At 36.7% G+C, this 19,951-nt stretch overlaps 1 protein-coding gene across 3 annotated transcripts in view; it reads right to left on the bottom strand.

Moving 5' to 3' along the window:
* Positions 1–19,951, bottom strand: part of COL11A1 (collagen type XI alpha 1 chain) — a 125,050-nt gene that overhangs the window by 32,765 nt on the left and 72,334 nt on the right. For all 3 annotated transcript variants that reach the window (XM_058029854.1, XM_058029856.1, XM_058029855.1), the window contains 11 exons: positions 18,057–18,110; positions 14,986–15,039; positions 12,826–12,870; positions 12,642–12,695; positions 12,508–12,552; positions 10,116–10,169; positions 9,233–9,286; positions 7,733–7,786; positions 6,690–6,797; positions 5,820–5,909; positions 5,506–5,559 (listed from right to left, as the gene is read on the bottom strand). In XM_058029854.1, coding sequence (XP_057885837.1) covers positions 5,506–5,559; positions 5,820–5,909; positions 6,690–6,797; positions 7,733–7,786; positions 9,233–9,286; positions 10,116–10,169; positions 12,508–12,552; positions 12,642–12,695; positions 12,826–12,870; positions 14,986–15,039; positions 18,057–18,110 — 666 coding nt within the window. The remainder of the gene's footprint in view (positions 1–5,505; positions 5,560–5,819; positions 5,910–6,689; positions 6,798–7,732; positions 7,787–9,232; positions 9,287–10,115; positions 10,170–12,507; positions 12,553–12,641; positions 12,696–12,825; positions 12,871–14,985; positions 15,040–18,056; positions 18,111–19,951) is intronic.

Genomic DNA, 19,951 nt, shown 5'->3' with positions numbered 1-19,951 from the left:
AAGGTTACGCATCCATCACATGTGCAAGTAAAGAAAAAAGGCTGGAAGGACCAACTTGAAGTTCATACCCAACACAGTTCATGCAACACTAATTTTGTTTTTTGGTAAATACCACTTCCTGTACTTGTTCATCATAATGACAGTGTCCCTAAAACCAGCTTCTTTTCAAGAATTTATTTCCCTCTATGTTTGCAAAATATAGTAACATACTGCTTTGATGAAAGCAAATTCACAATATCAAAATACAGAACTAAGCAACACCAAAATTTTTAGTAAAGTTTTGGGCTGTTCATTGCTGTGATGATCACATTTCTGCATTTCAATGCACCTCAGTAAAAATCCATTCAAGCACAGTGACTAATTTAGTGTGTTCTGCAGAGGAGGTTTTTTATGTACAGGCATCTTTAGATAAGCAAAGAAAAAGTTAAAAATGTAATATTAAAAATCAAGAGTGAAACAAAGACACTATGTATTGAAAACCACTAAAACTGCATCATTGTTTTCTGTCTTTTAAATAATTTACAATTTTTGCATTAAGAGAGTACTGTTAAATGTTTGTTTGCTGTACAAAAATATTTCCCAAATTTTCAGCTTTATACTTTCAAGATAGTTTGCAACACTTCACGATTAATAATTTCACTTCAATCGATATACTAGAAGCAGGATGATACAGAACAGAAAAGTAACAGAAAATAATAATAAAAATAATAAAAGTAAGACCCTGCGACTCTAAATAGCATTTTTTTCATATTTAAGCAAGATCAAGTTTGCTGTCTTGTAGATATTGGAATTTTAAGATGCTTTCACCCATGAGGACCCTATTTTTTTTGCTTTTACTCATGACATATTTGTCCTGGACTGACATCATTAGCAAAAATTGTACTAATTTCATAATATGATCCTTTTCCCTTCTCATATATGTGACAGAAAAGAGTGCTGAATGGTTTTTCAAAGTATTTTAGCAATTTATTTCAGTAAGATCTAAATTTGCATGAGTGTTCAAAGTATTTTTATGGACATCATAGATGACTTTATCCTTCCAGGTGTTGGGGATTTTTTTAAGTCTGGGTGGCTGCCCAAGTTTCTGTCCTATTTCTGTTATTTGAGTTCCTAAGGCTTCAGTGAATTCAACAAGAAAAAGTCATTACCCTACAGCCATACTGCCATGGTCTCTGATCTTGTCAGCTTTCATAAGCTAAACAATTTTAGGTCATCTCATCAGGAGGATGTAAGAATAGAGAGGAAAAAACCCAAATAACTCATAGATCTTTCCTGTGTCAGACAGAAGACACTAACAGAGGCCATAATTTCTAGTACCTCTTTTAATTCAGCCAATTTTCGCATTTATCTTTGCATTTCACATGAGTTATGAAGATGGACTACACCTTCTGTTTCCAAGGAACTGCTCCTTTCCCTGTGAGAATGGCCTCTGAGCATAGCAGAACACATTAAATTATAGTCCCAACTCAGAAAAGCATTTTAAACAGCTTCTTAAGTCTGTTCCCTCTTTTTGTGTTTCATTTTTCTCTGGTCACTCTGTCCCACTATGAAACAAGCTCCTTATGTTATGAAACCACTTGTTAACCTTTGGTCTTGTAGTACTCACATCATGGAATCTTTTTATTAATTTGTATTGTTGGTTTTTTTTAACTTTTCTACAGAATGGAAGTTTGTGTTTTGTCTTCTATTATTGCTATACAGACTATAAACTCATTAACAACCTTGGTTTTCTCTCCCTTCCTGTGAGGAGATATGTAATGACAGCTATTGTATACATTGCATAGTAGCAGAAATACTTTTTACTGATGGTTAAAAAAATGCTCAACAAGTGAAGGTCCCCATGACTGTAAAATGTTGTCAGATAGATGAAGATAGCTCTAGATATTCAGTACTGATAATTGGGTAGCCTACAGCTGGCTTATTCCGAGTCTAATTTGAGCATCCAATTCCTAAATGAGCAAATGAAAAATGACTGCTTGACATTCCAAAGAGCTTTCTCTCATCAGCATTCAGCATTCCACACGGTAGTAGGAGAAGGGAAGAAAACAAACAGAAGCAACAAAGAGAGCAGATAAAAGACAATTGTTAAAAAACAGTCCCCACCATAACAAAAAACCAACCACAACCCCCTCCCAAAAAAAACCCAAACCATGAAAATACCCCCCTCAATCCTGCAGAACCCCCTCTTGCTCTGACATGCATTCATGCATCTCTTTCTTTTGTCCAAATCCCTCTAAACAGAGTAATTGGCATATGCAGAGCATTTGGAGCAGTCATTTGTTTGGTATGCTTGCAGATGTATGCAGCAGCCAAACAAAGCTTATAATTGACTATATATGCTAGTTAGAAACAATTGCTATTGGCAGGAAATCACAGGAAAGTCAGCCAGTGGCATGGATTCTCTTCCTATTATAGATGGCAAATGAAGACTCCACTACAATTACACTTCTGTGTGTGTACCCGCTGGTGGCTAAAAATAGATGGGAAAATATTTGCAGAGTATTTGATGCTCATGGTCTGCTGTGAGCTTCTGTGAAAAAAAGCAAGCAGTTGTGGTTTAATTGTGGTGCTTGACAGTGCAATGAAACTCAGTATTAAGGGCACCTACACACCTTTTTTTCACTGAATACTGTTTTGAGATAACAAGTTAGTAATTAAAGATGAAACAGATAAAAATCCTATGGAGGACTATTGGAATACTTTAAGAGCTACTTGGTCCTCTTTGTACCTGAAGGGGCCAGCTTACACTGCAATGAGGTCAAAATATATTTTAAAACTGAAAAATTTTGCCCTTCAAACTCCCTTTCAACTCCTGCTACCACTACATCTCTTTCTTAAAGACTGCAAAAACCACATGCAAAAAATCCTCAGCCTCCTAAGGGTTTCTTTCTATGACTGAAGGGTGGCCCCACAGAAATGGGTTTATGAACTGAAGTCCTTGGTAGTGTGCTCCTGACACCCACACTCTGTGTGCTTCTGGACTATAATTAATGATGATTTCAGCTGGCACTGAACTCCCATTAGCTGGGGAGCATTAATAGTGTTCCTGGACTTTCTCTACCAATTTAATTTCACATGAGAGGAATACTATTCATGAGCTCTGAGAGAGCTCTGTGATTTGAACCAAAGGCTGGTAAATGGGGATAATTGAGATATCCTCCTCAAAAAAGTTCTGATGTTTTCAACTAAAACACTAACTTATAGACACTCTATAAGAACTAGAGAAACATGGATCCTCTGAATTTCAATTCAAACAGACAGAATACAGATAACTATCACTAAATAAGGTGTGTACTGTTGCCTCACATCTTGTGTGATGTGTCTTTCTGAGTACAATGACAGGAGTGGCACAGCTCCTGTGTGGACAGTGCTGGCTGGCAAAGGGGGCTGTGTCACCCACCAGCTCTGCCTGTGCTGGCTGCTCTGGGCATGCTCGGGAGGGCTCTGGGTCCCTGCACCTGAACCATCTGCCTGAGAGCTCAGTCCAGCCTTAGGGGCTCCTTCAACAAAAAGTCAAGACAGGACCTTTAGATTGAAGAGACTATTCTGGTCTATGCTTTCTTGACTTTGATTCATCCTTTCTTTTAACATTTCAGGTCCTTCAAATGGGTAAGATGATATCCCTTTTGACTCTCCCTGCTAGCTTCCATTCCATTCCATTCCATTCCATTCCATTCCATTCCATTCCATTCCATTCCATTCCATTCCATTCCATTCCATTCCATTCCATTCCATTCTTTGTTTGGGTACCTTTTGAGAATTATACTGCACAGTGTTAAGAACTGTAAATTCAGGTTTTTGGCATTAAGAATTCAATAACTCATTTTAAGAATTCAAGTCTCATGTATTACTTGTACTGTACTATGTGTGGATTTTTATCCTTGTTTAATGCATTCTAATCTGAATATGAATTGCAAGGACATAAGAGAGTTTTGTTGAAGCACATGGAAATTCAGCTCCTCCATTACTTTTTTTTTTTCTAACATGAATAGCTGTGATGATTGATTCTTTTCTTTTTTAACCTTAATTGCACTGTGTGAAAGAAATAAGTTGACAAGATGACTGTCAAAATCTACACAATTCACATTTGGGAATAACTCTAGCATATTTTGAATGCCAGTGCATCCTGGTAGAACTTCTTTGCATAAAGCATGACAACAGAGAATAGGAAACTTGAAGCATACTCTACTACTGCACTTAAAATGCCGAGAAGGAAAATTCCTGCACAACATGATTTTACCCAGTTGTACAAAGGGAACACAGGAGCACTGGGTTTGCATGGCAAGGGTTTGCTAGCAGGGGACTCCAGGGCTGGCTTCTGGGAGAAGATGCCACTTTCCCCCATGTCCAGTGGAGCGCACACCAGGCAGCTCCAGGATGGACCGATGGGCTGGCCATGGCTGAGCCCAGGAGTGACAGGGCAGAACCTCTTGGATAATGTATTTAAGAAATGGGGAAAAAATGCACAACAGAAGGGGAGAGAGATCCTCCCACAGCCCGTGGAGGAGCCCACACTGGAGCACATGGATCCCAAAGGAGACTGGGCCCCGTGGAGAGCCTGCAGTGATGGATGATCCAGGCAGGACCTGTGGCCCTGTGGAGGGAGGAGCCCACACCAGAGCAGGTTTGCTGGCAGGACCTGTGACCCCTTGGGGGACCAACCCTGGAGCAGCCAGCTCCCGAAGGACTGCACCCTGGGGGGACCCAGGCTGGAGCAGTTCACGGAGAACTGCAGCCCTGGGGAGGACTCATGTTGGACAAGTTCATGGAGGACTGCCTCACTGCCAAGAGATCCCACACTGGAGCAGGGCAAGAGTGTGAGGAGTCCTCCCCATGTGAAGGAAGAAGTGGCAAAATGTGATGAACTGAGAACCATTCTCCATCCTTCTGCACTGCTTAGGGGCAGGATAAAACAAAAATCAGGAGTTAAGTTCAGCCTGGGAAGAAGGGAAGGTGGGGAGAAGGTGTTTTCAGACTTGTTTTTGTTTTTCCTTATCTATCCTATTCTGATTTGATAGAAAATAAATTAAACTCATTTTCCCAGTCTATTTTGTCCATGATATAACTGGTGGCTGGTCTTCCTGTCCTTATCTTGACTCACAAGCCTTTCAGTGTATCTTGTGTTCTCCTGTGCAGCTGAGGAGGACAGGGACAGCACAGCTTGGTGGGCATCTGGCATCCAGCCAAGGCAAGCCCACCACAACAGCATGAGTCACTATCCATGGATTTTTCCACTGTGGAAAACCTCTCTTATCTCAAAACCAATTTGACATAAGTGTCAAGTAACAAGAGCGGCAAGTAAATGTCATAACTAAATCTAGTGGCAGGATTCCGATATTCTCTACCTCCATATCCATGCATGCTCATTAGTATGGATACTTAGTTAAGTCTGATCTGTCTGCTGTTTTACAGACTGTGTTAATGAAAACATCCCAGCATCTAAAGAAGAAAAAGTTTATTAGATAATATTGTTTATATTTCCATAGAATTATTATGTTTACTTACCATTGGGCCAGGTGGACCCTGTGGGCCTTCCCCTCCTTTCAGACCAGCTGGACCCTAAAAAATGGAAAGGAAATAAAAAGCTTGTCTGGAAAGTTCAAGAGTACTTTTGCAACACATATAATAGGAAACATGTAAAGATCCAAAGAAACAAACCTGAATAAATTCCTTACTTCTTATCTAGCCAATTATATTTTTATCTGTTCTTTTATTGTATTTAAGTACAGTAGGAGACTTAATAAATAAAGAAATTCATACATTGTTTCTTTCTTTTAGAAATATCATGCGAATCAATTGCTCTAGAGCTTATATAATACCTGAGCACCTGGAAGCCCTCTCTCCCCAGGGAAGCCACGAAGACCTGCTGGTCCATCTTTCCCAGGAATGCCTTGAGGGCCTGGATCACCCTGGGAAACATATTACATTTTGACTAAAAAATATGTTTAAAAATTATGTGTAAAGTGAGCAATAAAGATTAACTACCAGAGCCTAGTTATAGTAATGAAAACAAAGACTGTGTCCCCAGCTATTCACTCACTAATTCTTTTATCAGTACAGTAGCCTGTGGTTACATTTATAATGAACTTTGGCAAAATACAGCACCAGTTATGGAATATAAATAGTGAAAAACACAACAAGCCGTAAAAATATATTTAAAGATACATTCAATAAAAAATGCTGATACCCAATTATAATCAAAAATTGAATAGAATTACATAGACACCAGATAAGTAACATTTTTTTTGTTCACCAATGGCAGCCAAAAATTAAGCAAGGAGTTAAATTTATTCAGTGAAATTCTACTTTTCATTCACTACTACACATCTGACTTTAAATGCCAAAGTAAAATTTCTACCTTGGTGTGAATATGTCATTACTAAGTCTGAAATATTGAATATGATTATTATATTGAATGCATATTATATGCAGAAGTTTTTTTCTTTTGCTTTTATTACTAAAATATTAATTTTTGGCTTGAAAGAATTCTCATTATTTCAGTGGAAGCAGACTCAGCTCTAAAATTTGAATCTTCCAGTCTTCCAAGTCCTTCTGGGTGAAATCTGCCAATCATGATTTTACACTGTATGTTCTGATTTCATTCTGCATGTCTTCATGATGATTTGAAATGTCACACTGTCAGCACTCTATCTGTCCCTTCCTGCTTGTTCCCCAAAGCCACATCATACCTTAGCACCTTCTTTTCCTGCAGCACCTGGCAGGCCTTGTTCACCTGGGGGACCAGGGGGACCTGGATGGCCTCTTTCACCAATTGGTCCAGTCTCACCAGTAGGACCCTAGGCACATAAGCACAGCTTCAGTCACCTGAAGTTATTTAATGTCTTGAGGGTGTGGGAGGAAGTGGAGAGGAGCAGATTCTCAATATCCAGCTGCTGTGTTACCAAACAGTGCTGCCATTGGTTAGTGCACATTCCTCACCTTCCCTCCAGGCAAGGCTGACTTACAAAATATCTTTGTCCTATAAAATAAATCTTGCATTGCATTTTGCCTGCAGACACGTCTGTGCAGCTTCCAAAGAGTGAAATCCTGACCTTGTTCCTTAAGCACTGAAGCTTTAAAGCACAGCGTGTATGGGAGAAGGTTATAAAAAGGACACAGGAGAGAAATCCATCTACTATTCTTGCCTTGAAACAGTTCTGTACTGTTGCTTTTCTGAATAACAGGAATTGTAAGGCAGGAGAGTTGAAAGATTTCTCTTCAGATTCCCTAGCAGAAAAGTTCCACTGAGGGAATTAGCTAAATAAGCTCTAAATGCTCGATTAAGTTGTAAATTAACAAGGTTAAATCAAATGAAATTTTGATAATTTATCTCTCCACAATCTAAAAGTTACTGAAAATTTTTCTCTGGCAAGAAATTCACACATAGCATTGCTCTTTCTAAAATGGTAGAGAAATGTGTCTCTTTGACTTCTGTAAACCACCAATTTCATAATCACATAAAAATCCACTGAAACAGCAATGAACCAACAAAAAACCCAAATCAAAACATAAAACAGAATGGAAAAGTAACCCAAATATTTTCATTTTTTTTGATGAAATCACTGATGATTACTAAGTATAGCTTTCTAATATTGTTAATGCAACTTTTGTAACAAAAGTTAATATAACCATGGATATGGTCCCTTTAATACAGCAAAAGCAACTGCCTTATCCATAATATAACCATTAAAAATTGGTCTCATGAAGTCAGCTATGAAATGAAATTATGTACCTGAGGGCCAACAACACCACCAGGACCAGGAGGACCAGTTTTTCCTTGAAAACCCTGTGAAAAAAAAATAACAGAATATTATATTACCCTTTACAAGTTATAAAAGGGCAAAATTCACCTCTGTGCTGAAGAGGTAAATGAGACATTCCATGTCACACATTCCCTCTGTTCAGAAAATAAAAGAGAGAAATCTTTTTTGTCTGTGTATGCCTAGATATGAAATGCTGATTAATCTCTCTTCCATCTCTCTGAGGTGGTACAGCAGTAAAAATTGCCATCAGTTTTACAGATCTCTCTAGGAGAACTTGATTAGATGAGTTTGAATGCATAAGTGATGCAGCTAAAAAGACAGCTGAAAATACATTTTTACATATGTATATTATGAATCATAAAGCCTGACATAAAAATGCTTTATAAAGAAAGACACAGATGGACTATTAAGTTGGAAGGGCATTAAAGTGGAGGTGAGACAAAAAGAAATTGAAAAGAAATAAAGATCCAGCGAAAATGGTAACTTTTAAACAGCAGACTAAAGAACAAATTTGAGCATCCTGCATTGTAAACAATGCAAACAATTGATCCTTATGGTACACAACAGTCTTTGCATCATTGCAAAGGAAAAGAATAAAGAAGGAGCCAATAATGTTTCATACACAAAAATCACTATCATTGCAAAGCATTACAGTGTGACAATGCTACAACACTAGCAGAAGAAAACAGGTTTTCAGAGGGATGTGCTACTCCAGGCTCTGTGCTTCTCCTTCTAGCAGTGGAAGTGACTCAGCAGTCACTAACAGATTTCCAGTGAAGCTGGAGCTTAAAACACATTCTGCATGCTGAGAAAATTTCTCAATAAATTCATTTATGGCTTTCTCTAGCCCTGAAAAATCTCAGTGAGAATTTTTATTTTATAATGGAATATGAATAACATTCTGACACACAGAAATAGTGTGTTTTTAAAGGATAGTTAAATTAAAAGTATGACAGAGTATTTTTAATTTTCATGCCAGAATTTTAAAATTGTGATTCTTAAATGAGTTGCATAGTTTCAGAATTTTATTTTACTTTAATAAGTTCAATCATTCCTGATCCTAGTCTCCAAAGGTCTTGACTTTTCATTTTTCTAGCGATTTATCATCAATAAGACTTTTTTTAATGCTACTATCTTTGGTACATGGGATTCAGGGATAAAACTACTGTATAGTAATTATCTGAAAAATCTCAATTTAAATAGAGATCTGGGTATTAATCTCATTTACTTCTAGTGAATATTTAATCTCATTCTGATGTTACTGACTGGACACAGCAAAAAATAACCTCACACCTGTATCATGGGAGCAAAATAAAGCTTTCCCCGCCTCATCTATAAGAAATGTACAGTTATGTAACCTCTTGGTGCCAGCCTCTTTCCCTTTTCCCTGTCATCCCTGTTTCTTTGGTTTTGATCCCATAACCATGACCTTTAGAACAACACTAACACAGCAGAGTGCATTTACTTACAGTCTCACCCCGCTGTCCTGGGTGCCCAGGCAAGCCATCTTTTCCAGGTGGACCCTGCAATTATAAAATACATAAATCAAGCAATTTCTTAGCCATTCTCAAAAAAAGTGTGCAATTAGCTATCAGAATCTTTGCTCTTTGTTTATTTCTAGACTAGTCTTTGGTAACTTTAAACTGCTCCTATATTAGCTAACTAGGATTTTAATAATACTTTTTCCTTGTGTCCTTCCTATAGTGTCTTAACAACTGCTTGGAGAATGACTGTTGCCAAATGCAAACATGTTCAAAATAGATTTCTATAAATTCAGAAATCATGGAAAGTCCCTATATTCCATTTTTCTTTGGTTAATGACTCAACACAAATCTTAGCATTTCAGAAGTACTTGATGAAATTTCAGGTCTCAGAATTGGAAATAAAAGTAACAAATGCATGGGAGGTGCTTTGTTGCTTTTGTAGTGCACATGAGCAGAGGCACACCAGAAAAGCACCAAGACGGGTTCAGGGGGCAGCTCAAATGAGCTATTACTTCTCTATGTTCCTGCTACTAATGAATGCCTCCTTCCTCTTCATTTTTCCTCTGTGAATCAATCATTCAAAGAAAATATACAGCAGCAAAGTAGCATTTTGCCTGAACTCAGTGTGTCACGTGGTCTCTGGCAGGACATACCAGACCTCCAGTTTGGTGCATTGCTCTCAATGTCTTCAGAGCTGCACCAATGACCACGTTAAAAATGTCAGCCCAAACCCTTAAGGCTCAGCATGAGCATTTTCAATCTATACATAAACCACCCCTTACATAAATTTTCAACTATTTACTTCAGAGGCACTCTACAAAAACTACAATTCCTGTTGTTGCACAAATTTAATGAAAGAGATACTTACTGGAGGTCCCTTTGGTCCAGGGAATCCAACAGGTCCCTGAGGCCCTTGTGGTCCCTGGATTAAAGGCAAACAAACATGGGAAGTTTTACTCAAGCTGGACTGAAAAGTTTGTTTCAATTATAGAATATAGGAACCCTGCAGGTAATGTCTGGATTTAAGCATAAAGCCTCAGCCACACTGTCATAAATCTTGGTAGTCACAGTTCACATGCACAGACTCTGGAGGGATTTCCTGAAAGCAATAGTGCTTGTGTAGCAATCCAGTAAAAAAATGAGGAAAACTACTTATTTCAACTATGTTTGCATCTTACCCCTAAAACTGTGCATAATAAAGTAGGAACCAACTGTGAATTTGAAGCACCGTTCTTCCATGTTGGATAAAACAGGGGATTTAGTTAATACTTTGGTCATCTTTTTAACTTCCAGTCAAACATTCATCTTTGGCAATTCCTAAACCCTGAGAATATTTCGAACCAGTACAACAGTAAAAATTCCAAAACGAATAAACTTTTCAGAGTTAGCTGGGATTAAATACAGCATGTTTGCTATTATGAAAAATAGTTGAAAAATCCCATGATATATGAACATATTATTTTTATAGTTTTGTATATATACAGATATATGGAGACAGAAAATTTTCATGCAGCATGGTTTTACAAATTTAGCTAAAGATTATCAACTTCAGAACACACAAATATGCTCCATAGGGGGGTTTGGGTTGTTTTTCAATATGCCTTATGTGTGAGAAAATTAAATTTCCTCATTTGTTTCTGGATATAACATAAAGCTTCAAAAAAAAAAAAAAAAAAAAAAACCAAAAACAAAAACAAAAAACTCACCCAAAAACCAAAAGTGGAACTTTATAGAGGAAAACTAATAAAATTGAATAAGCTACAGTACACCTGAATGAGATTGGTCAGTGTCAGAAACTGGGTTGTAGGAACACAACTTGAAGTTTTACATTTAAAGGCACCTTCTTTCTCAACTATTTCCCCTGTTCTCAAGCTTTGAGGCTTTGTAAGGAAAAATCTTTACATTTTTCTCTTCATTCACAATATGGCTTGCAGGTTTCAAGTCAGGGGACTGACGGATTGTGTGAGAAAAAGCACTAGAATGCTAACAGCATGCTATCAAAATTACATTTTCATTCTTGCTATTAAATTTCATTTTAACAGTAGCTACACAGGATAGATTATTTATTATTTTCATGTTTGGTAGCTGAAATAGTCTCAGAGGAGTAGAGATGACAGTTTTATTTTTTGGCTGACACCCCTCTTGGGAAGCAAATAGATACCTCACACTTATATTACACAAGTGATGAGAAACCTGTTGCTTTATGATTCTTCCTCTCTTTGCTTTTATCAATTTCTCTCCAGGGATACCTTCATCTTGGATTAATCTGCTCATTGTTTTACCCCCACAACTTCTCTCCTTTGCAAACTCCTGGAGTTGTCAGAAAACTTCCACAAGGATCTGTTATTCCCCTTCTGGTAGGCAGCCTCTGATCCTCTTCAGTGTAAGCAACCTACACTTTCTTTCTTGGTCTATGTCTCGTTCTCTCCATCCCACATCCTAGCTAATGCCAAAAAAGTGGCATTATGGAGCTGGGGAAAATGCACAAGGAGCTCCCTCCTAAAGAATAACACTCCTGCAGAACACTGGGACTTTGCTGTGGATACTGGGGGAAGAGCTTTAGGCTTCCTCTATGAAGAAGTTTAGCACTTTAATGAAATATCACTACAAGAGACAAGCTTAGGCTTTGCAAAAATGCTTTGGCAGAAAGCTCATCCACTTAAATTGACTTGGTTTTCAAGTGCTGCCATTACAAAAACGATTTATTAATACTCTTTTTTCTTTATAGTGCTGTACAATGAGCTGCGTAGTGGATTTGTGTATTGATTGGAAGATAATAGCAAGCAGAAAATTTTGTTTTAGAGAGAACAATAGGATTTCTGAAGCATGCAGAAAATAGGTTGAAGGGAATTCTTAGCTGACCAGAACAAAAAAAGCTCAGCTACTTCTGGATCTTCTGGATGTGGCTGGAGTGTTTGCTAATCAATGAATGGGCAGTAAGCTGCAGCAGGGGAGGAACTCTGAAGAGGCTGAGCTGTGAGTACACCTGTAATCCACAGGAACTATACAAAGCACATGGATGGAACACAAAGTGAGCATGTACTCTCTGTGTCCTGTGTGTAACTGAGATACAGTTGGAGGAAATTTTTAGCAAACTTCAGCCACCCCATTCATAACTTTGTGAAAAGCATCATTGGAACTAAGGTTTTTTTAGTTTTGTTACCCTGGTCAAAGTAGCACAGAGATATGAGAGGGAGAACTGAAAATAAAACAAACCACACTCCTATATAGTGGGAAAAACAAAGATGGCTTTCACAAACCCTTTCGCCTGGTGGGCCAGGAGGACCATCATTGCCTGAAGTGCCCTGGAAGGGAAAGAGAGTACATTCAAGGATTTACATTTATTTAAAAGAAACAGCCTGTAGCCAATCTAGACAGTGTGCTTGACAATTACCTTTGGACCTGGTTTACCAGTGGGACCTCTGGGACCTCTTGAGCCTCTTGGACCCTGTCAATTTAACACAGATGCGCTTGATGATAAATACTGGATATTATAATCTAATAAAAGTAATTTGTCACAGTACAGTGGAAGCAATTTACACAGGAAAGCTTCTAAATTGCAAATCAAAAGAACTTACTGTTGGTCCTCGCTGTCCTCTGGGGCCTGGTTTGCCATGCAAGCCCTGGAAAGAAAAGTTCACAGGAATCATCTTAGCAGGCACTCTATTTGTGATATAAAGTTTTTTTACTGAAGTGGAGGCAGAGAGCAACTCCCTGAAGTTTAAATGTTATTTTACCTTTAACTATCTACTTTGCATTTCAATTTACAGAATCATGGTCCTTGATAAAATTGGTTATCTTTCTGAGTTCACTGGAACTTGTGGTGAAATGCACTAAATTTGCCTGTGAATCAAATTCTGTCAGAGGCATTAGAACATTTTAAATCACGTTAGAATTGTATTGAAGGTGGCACACAACAAGCAGAGTATCTCTGTAGTAGTCTAAAGGACTTGGCATTGTGAACAGCCTCAAAACAAAGTTCCTGGGTTCCCATGGACAGCCCCACAGATTAATAAAGAGAAGAAAGGGCATTTATATTCTGTTCATTTATAACAGAAATGGGCACTGTAATACCTACCAAAATTATGCGCACTTGACAGAGATTCAGAACTTGCCAGAATACCAGTCCTTACTTTTTGCTTTAATATATCTCTTTATCATGCTGAACATGATTTTTTCTTTAGGCTCTGCACTGGAATTGCTGTGTATTGTAATGCAAAGAATCTTAAAATTCAATAAATTACTTTTCAGGTAGAGAAAGGAACCTGATGGCTGGTATTTTGAATATCTGAGGTAAACAAACCAGCAACCAAAAAATCATCAGAGATGTCCTGGCACAAACCTCCCCTTTACAGAAATGAATTAAATGCATTCATCTGTTTTCTTGGCAGGGTTTTTTTTTTTTTTTTTTTTACTGTTGGTTTTGTTTCACTTATCAGAATAAAATTTATGTGCTGTTTTTTAGAAATGCTACTCAGCCTGGGATCTTCTCAAGGACAAGGTCTGTCTTTCTTAGTATGTGTATGCATGGTAGCATAAAACACCATGATAACCCTTTAGGCAAGACTAACAATAATATCTGATTCTCATTACAAAACCTGCAGTTATGGGCTCATTGATGATCAGCCTAATATTTCAGTGTACCAGCAGCTTGATGGTATTAATTACATGGTTAATACCCTAGCTGAGCTTAAAGCTTTATGAATGCCTGAAAACAGATCAATATAGTAAGACTTTCATCATTTTAAGCCTTCTGTTTGATTCTATCATTTTGCATTTTTTGTCAATCTGCTGCCTTTATTAGCAGTTGCCTCATTTTTTTACAACATGAACTCAGCATTGCTTTGTTGCTTGTGCCTGTAGATAACAATGCATCTTTGTCTTAGTTAAAATGATACAAGAACAATTTAAACTGTACATAAGTAATGAAAATGCTATTGGATTTCATATATTTAATCTTAAAATAATGAATTTCTGCTATAATAATAATAGTAAAAAATTACCTGTTTGACTTGATGTGGCTATCAGCTATGAATTCTGACTCATCTCTTAATTTCTTCATCTTTCTAACATACCCTGATATATTCAATTGAATTTTAGAGATCACAGCACAGTGACCCTGTTTTCTAATCTATTTTTAATTGTTATAGTTTGAGGAACATGCATAACACATTTCCCCTCACCTGCTTCAAACAAACAAAGCAGCAGAAGATGTCATTTTACATTTTTTAAAATATATGTAACAGTACACATTCTTCATCTTGCCTGGTATATTTTGCCTTTTTGAAGCTAAGCCTAAAAAAAACTTCCTTGTGGCAAGTCAGAATATTTATGAAATACAAGTTGAATTTCCTTGAGGGTAAATTGCATGGTAGCAGGATAATTCATGGGATACAGGAAAATAGTTCTTGCCAACTCACTCAGCTATATTGCCCAAAAAAACTGTCCAAGCCCTTCAGCAAAGGTGATTTTTATTCTCTTTTTCAAATTATATAATCATGGCACTACGTGCAGCAAGAAAGTGTGCAAGTTCTTGTATATTTAGATTAATACCTTAAAGAATTGCAAACGGTGCCTCAGTATATCCTGTTTTACATAAAGATAGAGGTCCATCTTGAATGTGAAAAGCCTGTTTTTATCATTCTTTAGATAGTAACTTGTATCCTTAGGTTTCAGTCTTTTCCCCCAGCACTGAATTTCAGAAGCTAATAGTGTTATGTAAGAATGAATTATCATACCCTTGCACCCTTCTCTCCATTGGCACCTGGAAATCCTGGGAAACCAGTTGAGCCCTATGTAAGAAATCAATGCAAATGTCAGAGGACATCAAGAGCAAAACAGTGGTAGAGCCAACATTTAATAGGCACATAAAGCACAACTCCAAAGTCATGCACATTGCACATGTCAAACTTGCAACTTCAACAGCTGTAAATAAACTTATGAAAGCTGTAGATAAACTTACCATAATGCCTTAAGTCCAGAAAGCATTAAAAAAAAAAAATCAAGATATATAATGGACATTATCTGTCATCTTATTAGAAAATAAAATATTAATTAAATCTTCACCTTTTTAAAGCAGGAAAGCAATAATTAATAACAGCCCACTATAAATAACTGTATCATAATGAAGACAAACTCGTTGCCTCACAGTAAGAAAATTATTTTCAAAAATAATTCCAAAAAATGGTAAGGATTTGCCACATACTCTACTCACTTTACTGGGCAGTAAATTAATTAGTTCAAGTTCTTTACTCACTGTAAACCAAAGAATGGACAGTTTCATTTAACTGATCCATGTAACTCATACATAGGCAGAATTTATGAGATGATGTGACATGAAACTGCTCCCAGCTCTATTCCTCCTCCTTTTTTCCTCCCCTTTCCTTCTGCCAACTGCCCAATCCAATGGGAACAGTACTATTTTCTTCTTTGATCCGGGCAGAGAAGTCCAGCAGACATTTTACCTGCCAAGGTTTTAATTTTTCATAAGGAACTTAGGATCAAAGAGGCAATAATCATGATAAAATATTCTTTTAACTGAGTGGGGATGAAAATGTAGAGAGTGTTTGGTTTGGTTGGCCACTAAAATTTACTAGCCAGAGTCCATGCTGTCACAATGCATCTATGTCTCTGCAGCTTGCTGTTAGCATCTTAGTGCAAGTGAAATGCATATTCAAAAACCCTAAAATATAATTTCTTGGTGCTCTTTGAAACGAACTTTTTTTCCTTTTTTTTTCTCTTGTTCTTACTTCTGTTTTTCCTCTAATAAATCTTGTTTTACATAACCATTCCAATTATCTATAAAAGACTTAGAGGCAGTACAACTTCACTAACACAGATTCTAATGAAACCCTTACTGACATTGACTGGTGGCAGAAAAGTAATATTTTTCTTCCTTCCCTTTCCTTTTATATTCCTTTTCCTTTCATTTCCTTTCTTCTTAATTCTTCACTAGTTATAACTTTATATAAGAATAAAACAAAAAATTCTAGTCTGTGAAGCCCAAGCATGCTCTTTAACATTAAAAGGCTGGCAAAAATCCAGACCAAACGATGGGGCACAAGTAGTCATGACTTGGTTCTAAATATCTTATGTGTACAGTGGTTTTTGAAACTGTGTTTCAAATCAAGAGGGACTGGAATGGAGAAAAATAAAAGTGTACTGAAAATTATCAGATAAAAAAACTCTATACTCTAGAAAAAATCATAGAAAAAAACTTAACAAAAAGCAAGTAAGTATCAACAAAAAGAATGATATCAACTTTCTTGATAATACTAGGACAAGATTTCCTATTTGCTTTACATAGCTAGCCTATTTTTCTGCTGTTTTTTTCTCACTCCCTCATGTTAATTCGATCTGGCCTGTGACTCAGTTTCCAAAGAAGTCTCTAGTGAATTATCTATTGTAGCTGTCATTAGTCTTTCTTGGAAATTTAAGCAAAAATTTGGAAGAGCAACAGTGTATGCAGCTTGAGAACTATTTTCAATTTTAATGTGATAAAAATTTAGTGCAAGGAAGTTCTTGATCAAGTCCTTGTTGAAAAAAGAAACAATCAACTTTTATTTGGAATGTTACATACTTTTTTTTTCTTAGATGTGAATAATGTAAAACTCTATCTTAGAGTTTTCAAAAGACAATTCTAAAGGAGAACAATGAGACTAAAATCTCAGTTTAGAAACTGAAGCTAAAAATCCCAGTGTCTTTCAAGGTGAATAGTTTTCATGAGTACCTTCCATAGATAGTTTTAATATTTTTCACTAATGCAGTGTTCAGTGAATAAGCATTCTTCAGACAGTCCATTCACTTGACTAGAAAGGGTTGAAGTGACTAGAAAGGGCAGAGTGAGAAAAAGACTTTGCTACTCAGGAAGTTGGATTTCATGCAAAAACCCCCATAATTTCAAATTTGGAAATAAAAAGAAATCAAAAGAAGAATAGACCTGAGGACTTTACTGCAGGTTGATTGTTCAGATGTATAGGAGTGGTAAAGGATTCTTTTACTTGTGATATTTAGCTAGATGGGAATTCTTTGAGAAGGATTGGAGCTACAATGCCTCCCTAATGGACTCCTTTATGCAGTGAAATGCATAAACTGCATTTAGTCTGTGGAACTAAGATTTTATTCCATCTTTTTTCTTTCTAATTCTCAGAAAAGAGATCCTGCAATTAATTTAACATGCCCATTTCCTAAAGATGGATTAGGATGAACTTGATAGAAATTTGTTTCATAAAAATGTTTTAAAGCAGAAGCCCCCGCGTGGTTTTCTATTGTAATCCAAATATGTAAAGTAGCTGAAAGATAAATATAAACCCTTAAGTTAACTAAGGATTGTGTTTTGTCATGTTTGTGTTAAAAGAAACTAGAGGAAAATTGTAAATGATACGTTTTAAAGAAATATTGTTTATTCCATGGAAGAAACAATAATCACACAAATGGACTCCCTGCAGCACACTGAAAATTCCCATCACTACCAGCATCCATTTAGTCAATATAGTGCCTATTCTTTTTCAAGAATGTCAGCAATTCCTTCCTTTTCCAATTGTTTAGTGGGTGCCAGTCTGATGCTGGCACAATGCAGCTCAGGACAAGATGCTAAGGGTACTATATTAAGAAGAGTTAAGAGACAGTGCTCCATAAAGAGACTGACCTAGGGGTCGCACTGTCGAAGATTTTACTTTGTCAAAAAAGAAAATGAGAAAAATGGCCCTTTCTTTGATATCCACACCCTGCTTCCCCAAACACAGAAATGAAATAAGTGCCATTGTGACCAGTGTCAAAACACTCAAGATACAGCTCATTTCCAGCTCACCTTTGGACCTTGTCTTCCTGGATATCCTGGCAGTCCGGGTACACCAAGCTTGCCCTGCAATGAGAAGGCAGTGTTAAATTTTACTTTACCTCCTTTGAGGTTCAGCAAGTTTCTATACAAAATATTTTTTCTCCAACATAGAGTGATGATACTCCATGGAATACAGTATTAAATGAAATCAATTTCTCATTTTTATAATTAATCACCAGTGGGCTTAGTGCCCCAAACTTAACCGAAAATCCTACTCCAGTTAATGAATACAGAGAAACCAATACCTCAAAGGTTTTTTCTTCCATGAAGCGCTGTGCAGTTTTATGTAGTTGAGATCATTAAACAATAATTATTCTCTAAAAAATCGGGGTGTTAATAGGTTTAAGTGAGAAGAAATTATTTTTAATTTATACAATGTGATGGCTGACTTTCATGAATAGGCATTCGAAGAATCAATTCTTTTCTTGAATAGTTCTAAACTGAAACTTTGTTAAATTATACTCCACTGATTATTTGCTGACAATGGATTTGTCAACAACCATTACCAACTTGTGTTCAGAAAAGACTGATCAGCACTGACATCAACCATTCCCAGAAATGAAATACAGTGCCCTACTCCATTGAGTTGGTCTCTTTAGACCTCTAGAGGATGAGTGGTGGTTTGCCACTTTCAAAGGCAGGGGAAAGCAGTTTCAGACTTTGAAAGATGGGAATGCTGGGGAAGAATTTCTCTACGTTCTAGAATATCAAATTCTGGAGAAGATCTCAATGGAAAAGACAACTGTAACTTTGCAGTAACCATAGATAAATAGGAAGGAGAGACTTGCATGGGGAAGGACATTTTCCCAAAAATGTCCATTGGTAAAAAATACAGTACATAAATAAATATGTTGAGTATTATCACATTCATGTAAGCCCATGTGTCTGGTGAGACATTATTGAGAACCATATTTACATTTAAGAAACTACTTAATATGCTGTCAGTTATTTGCCACCCTGAAACAAGCCACATGCATTGCAATGATCTAAATGTTTTGCAACACGACAGCACATCAAACTCTTGCCAGATTCAGTGAAAGTTTTGTCCCTGATTTTTTTGGGTCAGCAAGCCCAGTTGCCTAGGTTGTGACTGTGAATACAGATTTTTTCTTTTATTATGAGCTCATTTCTGATATGTTCAAATTTTTTTGGCACCCTACTTGAGATTTCATTAACCAAGAAAATCCAGCTTTATACCAACTTTGGAAATAGAGTTTTCTTATAATGGAATCAGAACACAGAGAAGAAGAACTACTGTGGTAATTTCATTACTTTCCTTACAATAAAAGTACTTTTGCATTAAATATATCATATGATGACAGAGGAACAAGACATCTGCTCTTACAGACTTTCCAAATGTAGTGAAAACCTAAAAGTTCACAACTACTCCAGTTTTTACACTAAAATAAATATCACAGGACTAGCACCAAAGAATTCCTCTCTGACCCATTCCATTCTGGCCAAGTATCCATAGAATATCCAGAGAAGATGTATGCCTTCCAGTGGGCAAGAAAAGCTGTAAATATTTCCAAATGGGTCTAAAATTCAAAGGCCTGTCAATAGTGTTATTAACTCCAACATTTTTTCAAATATCTTCTGATCTTTAGGGCTGACTTGTATACTGTGAGAGTCCCAAATATGTCACAGTGAAGAATAAATGGATATGCTGTATTCATAGCAAGCAATTTGAATAAGAACTAAAAATAACTCAAATTTGAATTTAAAATCTACCAACTATTTTAAAAAAGGATTGTTTTGTTTAGATTTAGTTTATGCACCCTCTGTCCTATCTTTTTCAAGAGAAAACTAGAATTGAAGCTATAGTTAACAAAAAAAAATCTAAAGGGAAATATTTTCATCAGCAT

The sequence above is a fragment of the Melospiza georgiana genome, chromosome 9 (genome assembly GCF_028018845.1).
Source record: "Melospiza georgiana isolate bMelGeo1 chromosome 9, bMelGeo1.pri, whole genome shotgun sequence".
Lineage (NCBI taxonomy): Eukaryota > Metazoa > Chordata > Aves > Passeriformes > Passerellidae > Melospiza > Melospiza georgiana.
Note: the sequence above shows the minus strand (reverse complement) of the source record. Positions and strands in the feature narration are given on the sequence as shown.